Raw genomic sequence first — 11,934 nt, 5'->3', positions numbered from 1 at the left:
TCTTGAACGATGTATAGAAATTTCTGCCACCTTTCTTCGATGACTTTGTTGGCCGGCTGCCCCAGAAGATACCCATAGACGAATACGAGCAGCCCGAGCTTGAACGCATCGTCATGGCTTTGACATATGGTGAACGCGTTGATCAACGTGCTCAACTTGCTTCCGACAACGCTGTTCAAGTGGTCCGTGATCAATCGATCGTTGTTTCGCTCGTCTTGTTCGGCTTTGGTCGGACCGTCTTCATAGCTCATCCCCGAGACGAGTGCGTACTCGAGGCGTCCAAATCGTACTCGTTTGCATCCGATACCAAAATGTATCTCCCCCCGTACCGTCGCCTCGATCTTCTTCTGAAGGAGAGTATGTACGAGCACCGGTGAGAAACCAAGCTCGCTCTCCGTAAAAAATTGCTCGAACGGAGTCCCGAGGATTCGTTCTTTTATCCCGAGCTCATCGAATCTCCTCCGTACCAGCTTCAAGATCCCCGTCCCACCGTAGGTGATACGCCCCGAGAATGAGACGTTGTATATGTAGTTCAAATTGTCCTAAAAAAACAACAAAATTAGGTCAGAATCACAATTCATCGTATGGCATCGTACAGACTCGTATAGCATCGTAAAACAATAAATTCAATTTTTTTAAAAACTATCGTACAGCATCGTAAAACAAAAAATTAATTTTTTTTAAAAAAACCATCGTATAGCATCGTATAGCATCGTACAGCATCGTACGACATTTTTAAAAAAAAAACATAAACCCATCGTACACCATCGTATCGCATCGTACAGCTCTATGAATTTCATCGTACGACATCGTACAGCATCGTACGACATCGTACGATGCATCAACCTTATCGTACAGGGGCCCTAATTTCAAACCCTAACATTCTAAATCCGACCCAAATCACCTCAAATCAACTCAAATCAGGTAATAACTAAGTCGTAAACCCTATTCTAATTATTTTCAACGAAGTTTAACAAGAAATTTCATGAAAACTTACCTTTTTACTTGGTTTTGAAGCTCGGGATTTCTGTCCATCACCGCCGCCGGATCTCGAAGCATTTCCATCGTACGCCATCGTCCTCTATCGTACCGTCTCGTACAAGATCGTATGCCGTCGTATGCCCTCGTACACGATCGTAGAGTTTTTTTTTTTTTTTTTGAAGTGAGCGAGTGAGAGAGAGATTGAGATCGGGGGGAATGAGTTCAAATAGATTATAAGGGTATTTTTGTCCGATTATTGTACAAAAGTCCATTTTGGGATATTTTTCAATATTAGGGTCTAAATTAGATATTTAATGGCTTATTAAGCCCACTTAATGAAATTTCTCTTTATAAATCTCTATTAGCATTTATGACTTCTTTATCTTCATTATTTACACATACTCCTAAATACTGGAAATTTTATTCTATACAAACCCTCTAAATACCTACAATTAATTATTTTTTTTCCCAGTTTTAATCACTCTCAAATGTGAATTTATCCGAAAGAAAATTAAATCTTTGATATTTATAAATTGTTAGCACAACAAAAGAGTTAGCATTCATAACTCCACTATATTCATTGTTTATACAAAACTCCTAAATACCTATAATTTTATTATTTTTCTAATTTTTATCAGCCCCACTATTTTCACTTGCTAGTTTATCATTAACAAAGTGAGTCTTTCATATTTGAATATGGATTGTTCATTATCATTTACATTGTTTGAGTTTTAATTTTAATTCATCACTGCATAGTATTTGTTTGATGAAAGTAAAAAAATTGCATAGTATTTGTTTGAGTTTTAATTTTAATTCATCACTGCATAGTATTTGTTTGATGAAAGTAAAAAAATTGCTTTTTTTTTTTTTACAAATTATGTTTTAAAACTAATAAATTATGCCTCTAATTATTGCATTGATAACGAATTTATTATGCAACATGTTCATAATTTGAGAACTCGTCGTGGAATCGTAGTATTTTTACTTAGTTTGATGATTTAATTATATATTTTGTAACTTTTGTTCAATTTTTTTTTTGTTTTCCCGCTAAATTCAGTTCCTAGCTCTATCACAACAACATTTTTACTTAGTTGTATCCAAGGTTTGAAATGCCGTTTTCGACGCCGTTTCGAGCCTCTTGATTTATAGAAAATCGTCATGCCGACGGAAAACCGAACGGAAAAAAATGGAAAAGAGCAATTGATATGCCGTTTTTAAATACCGTTTTCCATGGAAAATCGACACGCCGATGGAAAACCGAACGGAAATAATGTTACACAATATAATAAAATATATAAATACATACATATATACATCTTTTAATTTTTAACTTTGTAATTTACATGATATTTAAATTATAAGCTATAATAATATCTAATATATAGACTTATATGTAATAGTATTTATGTTTCTTTTTCTAGTATATATACACTTTCATATTGAAATTTCCATTTAAATTATTTTTATATAATATGTATTGATGTATATGTGTATTTATATAATCTTCAATTTTATTAAAAAATATATATATATAATCTTCAATTGATATGAGTCATGACAATTTTCAATGTCATGGTACCAATTTCCAAGGTTACCCTAATATTCATACAAAAATAAATTAAAAAACATGTACTCTTTTTAAACATATTGGTTAATTTATTCTATATATCCAAAGGAAGGAGATGTGTTTTGCCGAAAGAGATATCTTGAAAGGCTCAAATATAGATGTGAATATTTATCCATTGACTTTATTATATTATTTAGTTATGAGTTTTAAACATAAAAAAAGAATATAATAAACCATTTTTTTTTTTACAAAATTTGAGTTTATAGCTTCAATCCAAAAACGACATAATATGGACAACCGGTGTGTCGTTTTCGGCGAAAATCGAACGACAGAAAAACGATTTTAAAGAGTTCATCGGCCGTTTGTCCGGCGAAAATCGGGGAATTTCGGCGACATTTAAATCCATGGTTGTATCCATTAAGCCACATGACCTTCTTCTTCATCGTTCTTCTACTTCTGTGCTACATTTAGTAATTACATCTCTCTTTTTGGGGTGTTTGTTCACAAAGTTTCCATGGAAATGAACAATGAGAATTGTCATTCGAAGAAGCTTCAAAATTTATACGGTAAACAAATATCCTTTTATGGTTTCGCATTTTCTTCTTTTTACTATTTTTCTTCTTAAATCGAAAAATACCAATGGGCTTTGTTTAATTTTGCACCAAGTTGCGACTTTATGTGGCAATGGACACTATAATAATTTTTCTTAATTAATTTAGTCTTAAATAATATTGTATTCCAACTAATCATAAATTCTCTAATCTTCTACATACTAAAATATAAACTAAATTTCATATGTCATATTTTTCAAAAATTCTGATTACAAATAAACAAATGGTTATCACTTTGAAATAGATTTGAGAATTTGTTCTGCCCGTAAAATGGTTACGACACTGTTAACAGATGATTAGGATTTCAATAAATAAGTCGATTCTTAATGGGATCGAACATGTTAACACAATTAAATAATAAGTCAAAACGACACGATTATTGTAACACGATTAAATAATGGATCAAATCGTCGTTAAGAACTCCGCCTCAACTAAGCTATTCCCTAAGTTTCCAGAACGGCCACTTGGCGGAGAACGCCGCAAGAACGAGGACGTACCAATCGACCGTCGCAGATTCTTCAAGGCCGTAAGAACGCCGAGCTCCGATCTCATCCGCGCTTTCGACCACCGCCATTCTCACTGTTACTTTAGGCTCGACGTCGCCTCAGCAAGCTGTTCTCGTTGTCGCTTCCGACTCGCCATCACTTCTCACTCTCCATCACTTCTCGCTCTCGTTGTCTATTTTTGGGATGTGGTCAATTTCATGTTGACTGAAATTTTAATTACTTTTACATGTTGATTGGAATATGAGCGCGCAGATTCTTTTAGGAGCAAATGTTTATTCGGTTATAGAAATTTTGATTTTTCTTCATGTGATTGAAATTTCTTTAATATTGCTTGACGGTGATTTTAGATTTATTCAAGAATGACATTGAATGCACTGTTTTGAAATGCATTGTGTTGAAAAAAATTGTATAAATTATGCTTTAATGCCATTCCGCAGCGCTCAAGTGTGTATTATGTTTCTCTTTACTCTCTTTCAAACTTCTGCTCAAGTATTTATTGCAATATAATCTGACAAATTTTAGATAGAATTTAATTCCGAATAAGTGGAACAACGTGTTGATATATCGATTGATGATGAAGTGTTCATGTACTAACCATGTTTTTTTTTTTTTTTTATGATAGATGATTGTATTTTGGATTTTTACTTCCTATGACTATATTTCTGCTATTTCTATCATCCTAAGACTACTATCTTATTTTTCCTATGATCACATGATTACAATTAATTGAGTTTAAATGATTAAAACACGATTGAATAAACCATTTAATACGATTATTATTAGATGGTTTAATTTAAACAAATAACTAGATTATTTCAACCAAAATTTAATCGCTTTAAATAAACAAGCACCCTCAAACATCTAGCTTGGTGGCACTACCTCCTATCTGTAAGGTCTCCTCCTACGCGAGAACACGAGTTTAATCCCTCCGAGACAACGATTCGTCTTCATTATTTAATTTTTACAGTATTTCTTTGTAATCTAAGTTTAAATGTTCCCTATAATCAAGTATATGATATGTAAGAATTAAAAATAGTGAAAAAAAACAAGCAATCCATCAATCTAAATCGATAAAACTTCCTAAAACAGTAATTTAAGATTTTTCATTAATCGAATCTCGGGAAAATTATTAAAATAGGGAAAAATGGTATGAAGTAGCCAATTCAAACTATGACTTTTGCAAAATAGTCATAGTTTCATTAGGTATAGCAAAATAGCCAATTGAGAGTACTACGACTTTTAATCCTGCCTCGATTAATTTTAATCCAACCTTCGTAAAGCTTACATTCTGTCTTTATAGTTCGTAGGGATTAAATTTAATCCAACCTAGATTAATTTTACTTAGGCTAGTTTGCTTATAATTGGCAAACTATGGCTATTTTGTAAAAACTTAAGTTTTATTTGACTATATAACCGTTTGACCCTTAAAATAGTATTTTTACGGTGTAACATTTTAAAATAGTGGTTACTTTAAATTTTTTTAAAGCGATTTATAAACAGTAAACATTTATTTTCTTTATAAATAAATTGTACACAGTAATTAATAGAAAAATTGTAACCATCAAAAAAATAAATAAATAAAAAGACTGTTAAAAGCTTAAAAAACGCTATGCTTGAAAGAAAAACTTTAAACGCGCTATTTTTGGGATTAAGTAAAAACTACGGTACCAGAACCAATTATCAAGGTTACGCTGGACTGGCTTTGGGCGGTGGTGGGGTGGGTGTATCGCTCGCCTTTCTTCTAGAGACGATCACAGATATCACAATCAAACAGAGAGAGAGAGAGAGGAGAGAGAGAGAGAGACTCCATGACGGTTCTTGGGAGGATTCTGAGAATTTCAAAGCCATTTCGAACAATCGCTTCCTCTAAAACCCTAAACCCTCATCAACGCAACATTTCAGACCCACGCCTTCTTTGTCACCGTAAGTCTCTCATGTGAATCCCGTCGTCTCTGGATTATTTATTTATATGATCAACGCAGTTACGATGATTTAACATAGATTATGTATTTTTCTTTCCTTTCCGGGCGATTCGTTTTCTCCGTCCTGCATTAGATATTGCTGATTGATTATTTTCAATATAACGTCTCGAGAATCTAATATTTCTCGTTATAAAGTTGAAATCATATTCTCAACGTTATAAATAACCATAAAGCCCAAGGTATATGAATCGTAAAGTGAGTGGAGGTTTATTGCGATTACTGAATCATTGTGAAGCTCTCAAATTTTACTCCAATTGCCAACAAATACAGGGTCAGGGTGTTTTGATCTCCAGAATAATGCCAATGCATCTGAAATCCAGTGGTCGAAGTCTATAGCTCGGCACACGGGAAGCTCCTTTGTTCTTCCGGCTTTGCTCGCTACTTTATTAGGAGTTAATGAACTCCAAACAGCAAATGCCGATGCTGATCAGGTGCTCAAATAGCTATTCCTTTATGAACGATGAAATGTTTGAGCCTAAAGCTGTTTTACATAAAAGATGGCATTTTTATCTCGAAGATGGTGTGATATTTTTTTTTCTTTAAATGCAGTCTACTGGCTGGCCTTTGCCATCGGAACCTCGCACGAGTTATGTAGAATTGGAGGAGATAGCGAAGAAGGAACGGCTGCAAATCGAAGAGTCCCTGAAAAGTAAGGGATTACGTGCCGGTTCATATCCCCGATTTATGATTGGTATTAAGGGAGAAAAGGTTGTACGATCCACGTATTATTGATTATCTGTTGTTTACCACTTCCATTATCTGAGTTTTGGGTACTAATAGACAATCGTTTGATTGTATTTCTTTGATGAAGGTCGAGCGAGTGTTTGTTCTGTATGTTTACTTTCTGTGGAAGTTCTCTTTAGTCTCACTTGAACAAGCTTATTATGATGCAAATTTATAGGTTACTCTCAAGTTCCGCATTCCTCCCGGCTGCGAAGTTCCGAGGGTGATTGCAAGCCTTGTTTCGCATCTCGGTTTGAAGGTCGAACAGCGCAACAATGGGGGGTCAGGCATGTTCTTGCGTGCTTGGGACAGGTTATACCTTACATGGCACATTTTTTTTATTCTTATCTGAATCTCAAGTTGTTTTTTTCTTTTTTTACCGCTCCTTGTAATATCTCAGTAACTTCTATTGCTCGAAAGTCCTACGTTTAAAAGAAAAAAAAAACAATTCCAGTGCAGTGTCGTGGCAACTAACACTTACTCGGCCAGACAAACAAAAGGAAACTTGGAATGAGGAGGACGAAGATTTATGCATCGTACTATTCGGATCACTAGTTACTACCGATAGAGCTGTTAGTCTCCAATCTCAGTCCTTGTAGTTTATGGTGTTAGAAACTTATATTCATCTTAACGTCTGGTCCATCCTTCTTCATATCTCAACTATAATGGACTTTTGACATTTGATTGTTCACATTTTATTTTAAGGACAAAACTGTTCAATTTATGATAAACGAAAAATAATATTAGTTGGAGAATATAGGGATTCTCGTCATTCGGAAGAAACTTTTGCAGGAACTTGAATTCATCAAGCAGGGAAGCTTGAGCGAAGAAGAACGTGATGCATTTGTGTCTGTTCTGGAATTAGCTGCTGGATCATTAAAACGGTATAATGTCTCGGAAAGAAAAGAGGCTTCCACAGATAAATCAGTTTCCAGCCTCGAGTCCATGGGAGTGCGAGTATATGGCCTTGATGAACCCAGTGTATACTCCTCAAATAGTGGAATGTCATGGGAAAATATTGCCGGTTATCATCAACAAAAACGGTATGCATAGCTCTTCTGGTCTTTGAGTCTTTTAAGCACTAGTTCCTACATCAGTCTTCTTTTGTCGTCTGGACTTGTTTCATGTTATGCTCACTATCTTTGTTATTACTTTCAGAAATTATATAAAAATTGGGAGTTCATTAGAGACCCATTAATCTTAGGTTCTTGTTAAGCTTGTTCTGAACTTTGATCGCGGAACATAAATCAACAACAGTTTTTTTATTTTTTAATATATCTTCTTTTTTAATTCAATTTTATCCGGGATATACCCATCATGTATAAATAACTTTGGACTGAATGCAAGCCACATAAATTATAGACCTTGATTCATCAGTTATAGTGGACCCTTAGATGAATTGAAGTTTTTAGGTATTCTTTACAAAGCCAACTTTGCATAAGGCGTATACTCAATTACAACTCTGTCTTGACGTGATCTTCATATATAAAATAATGACGGGCGAGCACTCTAGTTGTGTATGTTTCGCATCTATATACAGCTGTTGAAGTGCCCCTAAAATACTTTTGCGGTGCTTATTTGAAGAGAGATTGAAGATACCATATTGCTGGCTCTGCAAAGCCCTGAAGTATATGATAACATTGCTCGAGGAACCCGCCAGAAGTTCGAGTCCAACAGACCTCGAGCTGTACTCTTTGAAGGTCCACCAGGTATTTGCAAAGTTATTTGAGGCAGTCTACTAATCATTTTCTATGGCTTAGCAACTCATGCTTCAGTGTGTAGTAATACACCTTCGATTCTTATGCGTTTGTCTCAGGTACAGGAAAGACATCTTCTGCTCGGGTTATTGCTAATCAAGCGGTGAGTTCCCAGAATTTTCATTCCTCTGTTGCTTTCTTTTTTGGTTTTCCTCAATACAAGTTATTCATTAGTTTTTATTTGGTTCCTATTTCTTACAAAATTGCGGCTTGACTTTTTACTTGTGTGAGGTGTCGTGCTTGTCCTGTTAAAGTTACGGTCGACATTTTCCTAATCAAAGTTTAGGCTGGGACCAATTACATATTGTTCTGGCTCATAAAAAAATATTTTTCCTAAACTGTGTTGTGATAGAAATTTATTCTCGAGAAATCATTAGAAGCATTAGGAACAGAGTTACTTGAGCTGTCGCTTCTATGAATTATTATTTGGAAACCCGTAACAGATTAGAAAATGAAAAAGAAGAGTTCCTTCCCAGGGTGTCCCATTGCTTTACGTGCCTCTCGAAGTTGTAATGTCAAAGTACTATGGAGAGAGCGAGCGCTTGCTGGCTAAAGTGTTTTCACTTGCCAACGAGCTTCCTGATGGTGCTATTATATTTCTGGATGAGGTAAATTTCAGGAATGCAAGATAATTTTTACAGCACTATTATATTCATGATTCAATCGTGATATAGCCTATACGAGTTCTCAAATGTGCAGTTTCCTGTTATTTTCATCTACGTTCGTAGGTGGATTCTTTCGCTGTTGCTCGAGATGGTGAAATGCACGAAGCTACACGAAGAGTCTTATCAGTGTTGTTGAGACAGGTAAAGCTAGAGATTTCTATTTGTTTTACGACACATGTACTATAATTCCTTTCACGATCGCCACTAGTTGTAGACTCTCATATCGAGAAGTATCTCAACGCTCACATGTCTTCTTATATGTGCATTTTTTGCATATTAACATACAGCTGTATGAACAAAAGCTTGAATTTTTTAGTATTATACATGACAAGAATTCGGATCTTGAGTTATCTTGTTGATCTATTCGAGACAATATCAAAACCTTTCTGTTCTTTAATATTTAGAACAAGCTCACATTCCCTTCAAGAAAGGGCAAGTAATAAATAATAGTTAAGGGGTACGCTAATGATAGTAATATGAAAAATAATATATGTATATATATATATATGTGTGTGTGTGTGTGTGTGTGTGTGTGTGTGTGTGTGAAGAGATTCCGGCTAAGCCATGCGAAATATATTTTGTATTACATTCTATTATATTTTAATACACAGCAAGGTTCAAGTATATTTGTTTAACAGTGTTTAAGAAATTCTTCTAATGAGTCTGATCGTTTTCTTTGCAGATTGACGGATTTGAACAGGACAAAAAAGTAGTGGTGATAGCTGCAACAAATAGAAAACAAGATCTTGATCCTGCGCTGATTAGGTTTGTGATTTCTGTAGATTTCTTCAGTTTGAAGTCAAGTGATGGTTCAGTGCTATTCTGACACATGATTTCTCTCTGTCCAGTCGGTTCGACTCCGTAATCATGTTTGATTTACCAGATCGGCAAACTCGCCAGGAAATCTCCGCTCAGTATGCAAAGCATCTGACGAATTCAGAGTTAGACGAACTCGCTGCAGTCACAGAAGAGTAAGTTTGGTTCAATTTCTTCAATTCTCGAAGAAAAAAAATTCCATATTTCGCGAACATCTATCAAACATAGTTATTGTGGTTTTAGAATCCGAAGTGTAGTATTATCGTTAGCCAGAAAATTGAAACCAACTGTACTGTTTTCAGAATGTCGGGACGGGATATCAGAGACGCGTGTCAGCAAGCTGAGAGATCTTGGGCATCAAAGGCAAGTTAAATTGTACACCACCCTCTCTTTAATCACTAGTTATCTATCTTTAAATCATTGATTGATTCGATGTTGCAGATAATCCGCGGACAAGCGTGCGTAGATGGGGAACAAATTCTCCTTCCGCCTATAAAAGAATACATCGAAAGCGCATTGAATCGGAGAAAAGGAATGTCAACTATCTCGGTCACTAGAATCCCAGGCGTCGACGGGGCCGCCAATAAGAAATCTCGGCTTGTTCTTGATTAAACAACAGTTTATTATAAAATAAAATAAAATCTTGGTATTCGATGTTAGTAAATATGAGCCACTACCGACTTTTACAGTTAGTTTAATAAGAGCGTTACATACCATTTCTTCGTAATTTGTAGGCTGTTTTCTTTATATTACTAGAACGAGACAAATATAAGAGACCATGATTTATATATTGATATATACACGGAATTTACGCCGTTTTTCATGTTCTCAACACGCATAAAAAGCTTGAAATGTGAGTGTGACACCGATCAAACTTCATAGCAGTAAATTGCATTGAAGAAGACCCAAAAGCAACGTTCCTTCGCTGCAAAAAAAAGACAAGAACGAGCCAACTCAGTGAGTCAATCGTTCAAAGTGAAAGAACCAGAGTTAGCTTAGCCTGTAATTACCTCTGAGAGACCTGCTGTGTCGTCTTCGTCACAGCGTCGTCCTCTCCAAGCCGCTTCCTCTTCCGGCACGAGACGAGTGACGCGATCTGCAACTCGGTGGCGAGCATAAGCCGAGTCAACTCGGCCTCCGACTCGAGCCGCCGATTCTCCGACCGGAGACGCAGCGCCTCCCTCGCTTTCGCCGCCTCCGCTTCCGCTCGCTCCGCCCGAAGCAGCGACTCCGACAGAACGCGCAGGCTCGCCGCCAGCCCGGTCAAACCCGTTGACTCTCCATCGCCGTCACTCGCCGGGTCGTCTGATTCGCCGGCGTTGTAGCCGTGCTTTAGACGATTCCTTCTGGTTCCACCGTCCACAAGCTCTTCTTCCATAGCCTGAGCTCTTTTTTGGTAATTTAGTATTATTTCTTATCAGAGTGTGGAGTCCAATATCTTCTGTGTTTTCATGCTGAAAAAGTAATATACCTTTATTTTTTAGGGGGAAAAAAAAAAGTATAAACACTGTTTTAATGCATGCTTACTCATCAAAGGCGAGTTAGGTAGGTATATAAAAAAAATATACATTATAAAAACAAAATGCTAACCTTCCCGAGTTTTTATCCTAGTTTTTAATCGGGTTAATAGTACGACTTGACATGTACATACTGACGTAGCATTGATTATTATTTAAATTTTTTGTTTATTAATAAAATATTTAAAGACAATAAACGTAAATTGGGATGTTCACCCGGTCATCTTCACTCGGCCAAAATCACCCGGTCATCTTCACCCAGCCAAGACCACCCGGTCATCTTCACCCGCCAAGACCACCCGGTTGTCTTCACCCGGCCAAGACCACCCGGTTGTCTTCACCCGGCCAAGACCACCCGGTTGTCTTCACCCGGCCAAGACCGCCCGACCATCTTCACTCGGCCAAAATCACCCGGCCGTCTTCACTCGGCCAAGACCACCCGGCCGTCTTCACTCGGCCAAGACCACCCGGCCATCTCCACCACCTAATCAAGTACTTTTCACCAAACTCCTTGGTCCCTATAAATACCTCACTCATTCACAACACAAAGTAAGTTTCTCTCAACTTGTCAAAACTCTACAAAAATCTCACCACCACTTTCTCTCTCTAGAAAACATAGAGACAAGTATAAATTGTTTACCAAAAACACAATACAACACGACTAATGTTGAGCGTCGGAGCACGCGCCGAGGGAAAACCCTCCGCGTCCCTCTAGATTCACATTTTCTTATGGTTAGGTGAAGGTGCAATGATTTGAAGACCCGGCGAAGAACACGAAGAACGTGGAAGATCCAAAGACCCGGGACTCG

At 36.6% G+C, this 11,934-nt stretch overlaps 2 protein-coding genes across 2 annotated transcripts; one reads left to right on the top strand and one right to left on the bottom strand.

Annotated features, from left to right (window-relative positions):
- The first annotated feature begins 5,348 nt into the window (after positions 1–5,348).
- Positions 5,349–10,423, top strand: LOC149385319 (P-loop containing nucleoside triphosphate hydrolases superfamily protein). The gene is made up of 14 exons (XM_089624884.1): positions 5,349–5,588; positions 5,918–6,078; positions 6,197–6,355; positions 6,549–6,682; positions 6,825–6,942; positions 7,163–7,413; positions 7,955–8,079; positions 8,187–8,230; positions 8,604–8,735; positions 8,856–8,933; positions 9,475–9,557; positions 9,641–9,763; positions 9,911–9,971; positions 10,050–10,423. The coding sequence occupies exons 1-14, from the start codon at positions 5,474–5,476 to the stop codon at positions 10,218–10,220; spliced, it is 1,755 nt and encodes a 584-aa protein (XP_089481010.1). The 5' UTR covers positions 5,349–5,473; the 3' UTR covers positions 10,221–10,423.
- On the bottom strand, positions 10,325–11,143 carry LOC149385318 (uncharacterized protein At4g22160). Its single transcript, XM_089624886.1, has 2 exons — positions 10,619–11,143; positions 10,325–10,533 (listed from the first exon to the last, which is right to left on the bottom strand). The coding sequence occupies exons 1-2, from the start codon at positions 10,984–10,986 to the stop codon at positions 10,485–10,487; spliced, it is 417 nt and encodes a 138-aa protein (XP_089481012.1). The 5' UTR covers positions 10,987–11,143; the 3' UTR covers positions 10,325–10,484.
- Between the last annotated feature and the right edge of the window lie 791 nt (positions 11,144–11,934).

This window comes from Urtica dioica, chromosome 9 (genome assembly GCF_054948205.1).
Source record: "Urtica dioica subsp. dioica isolate 48M chromosome 9, U.dioica_male_clone48M_v1_H2, whole genome shotgun sequence".
Classification (NCBI taxonomy): Eukaryota; Viridiplantae; Streptophyta; class Magnoliopsida; order Rosales; family Urticaceae; genus Urtica; species Urtica dioica.
This window is presented reverse-complemented; position numbering and strand designations above follow the sequence as displayed.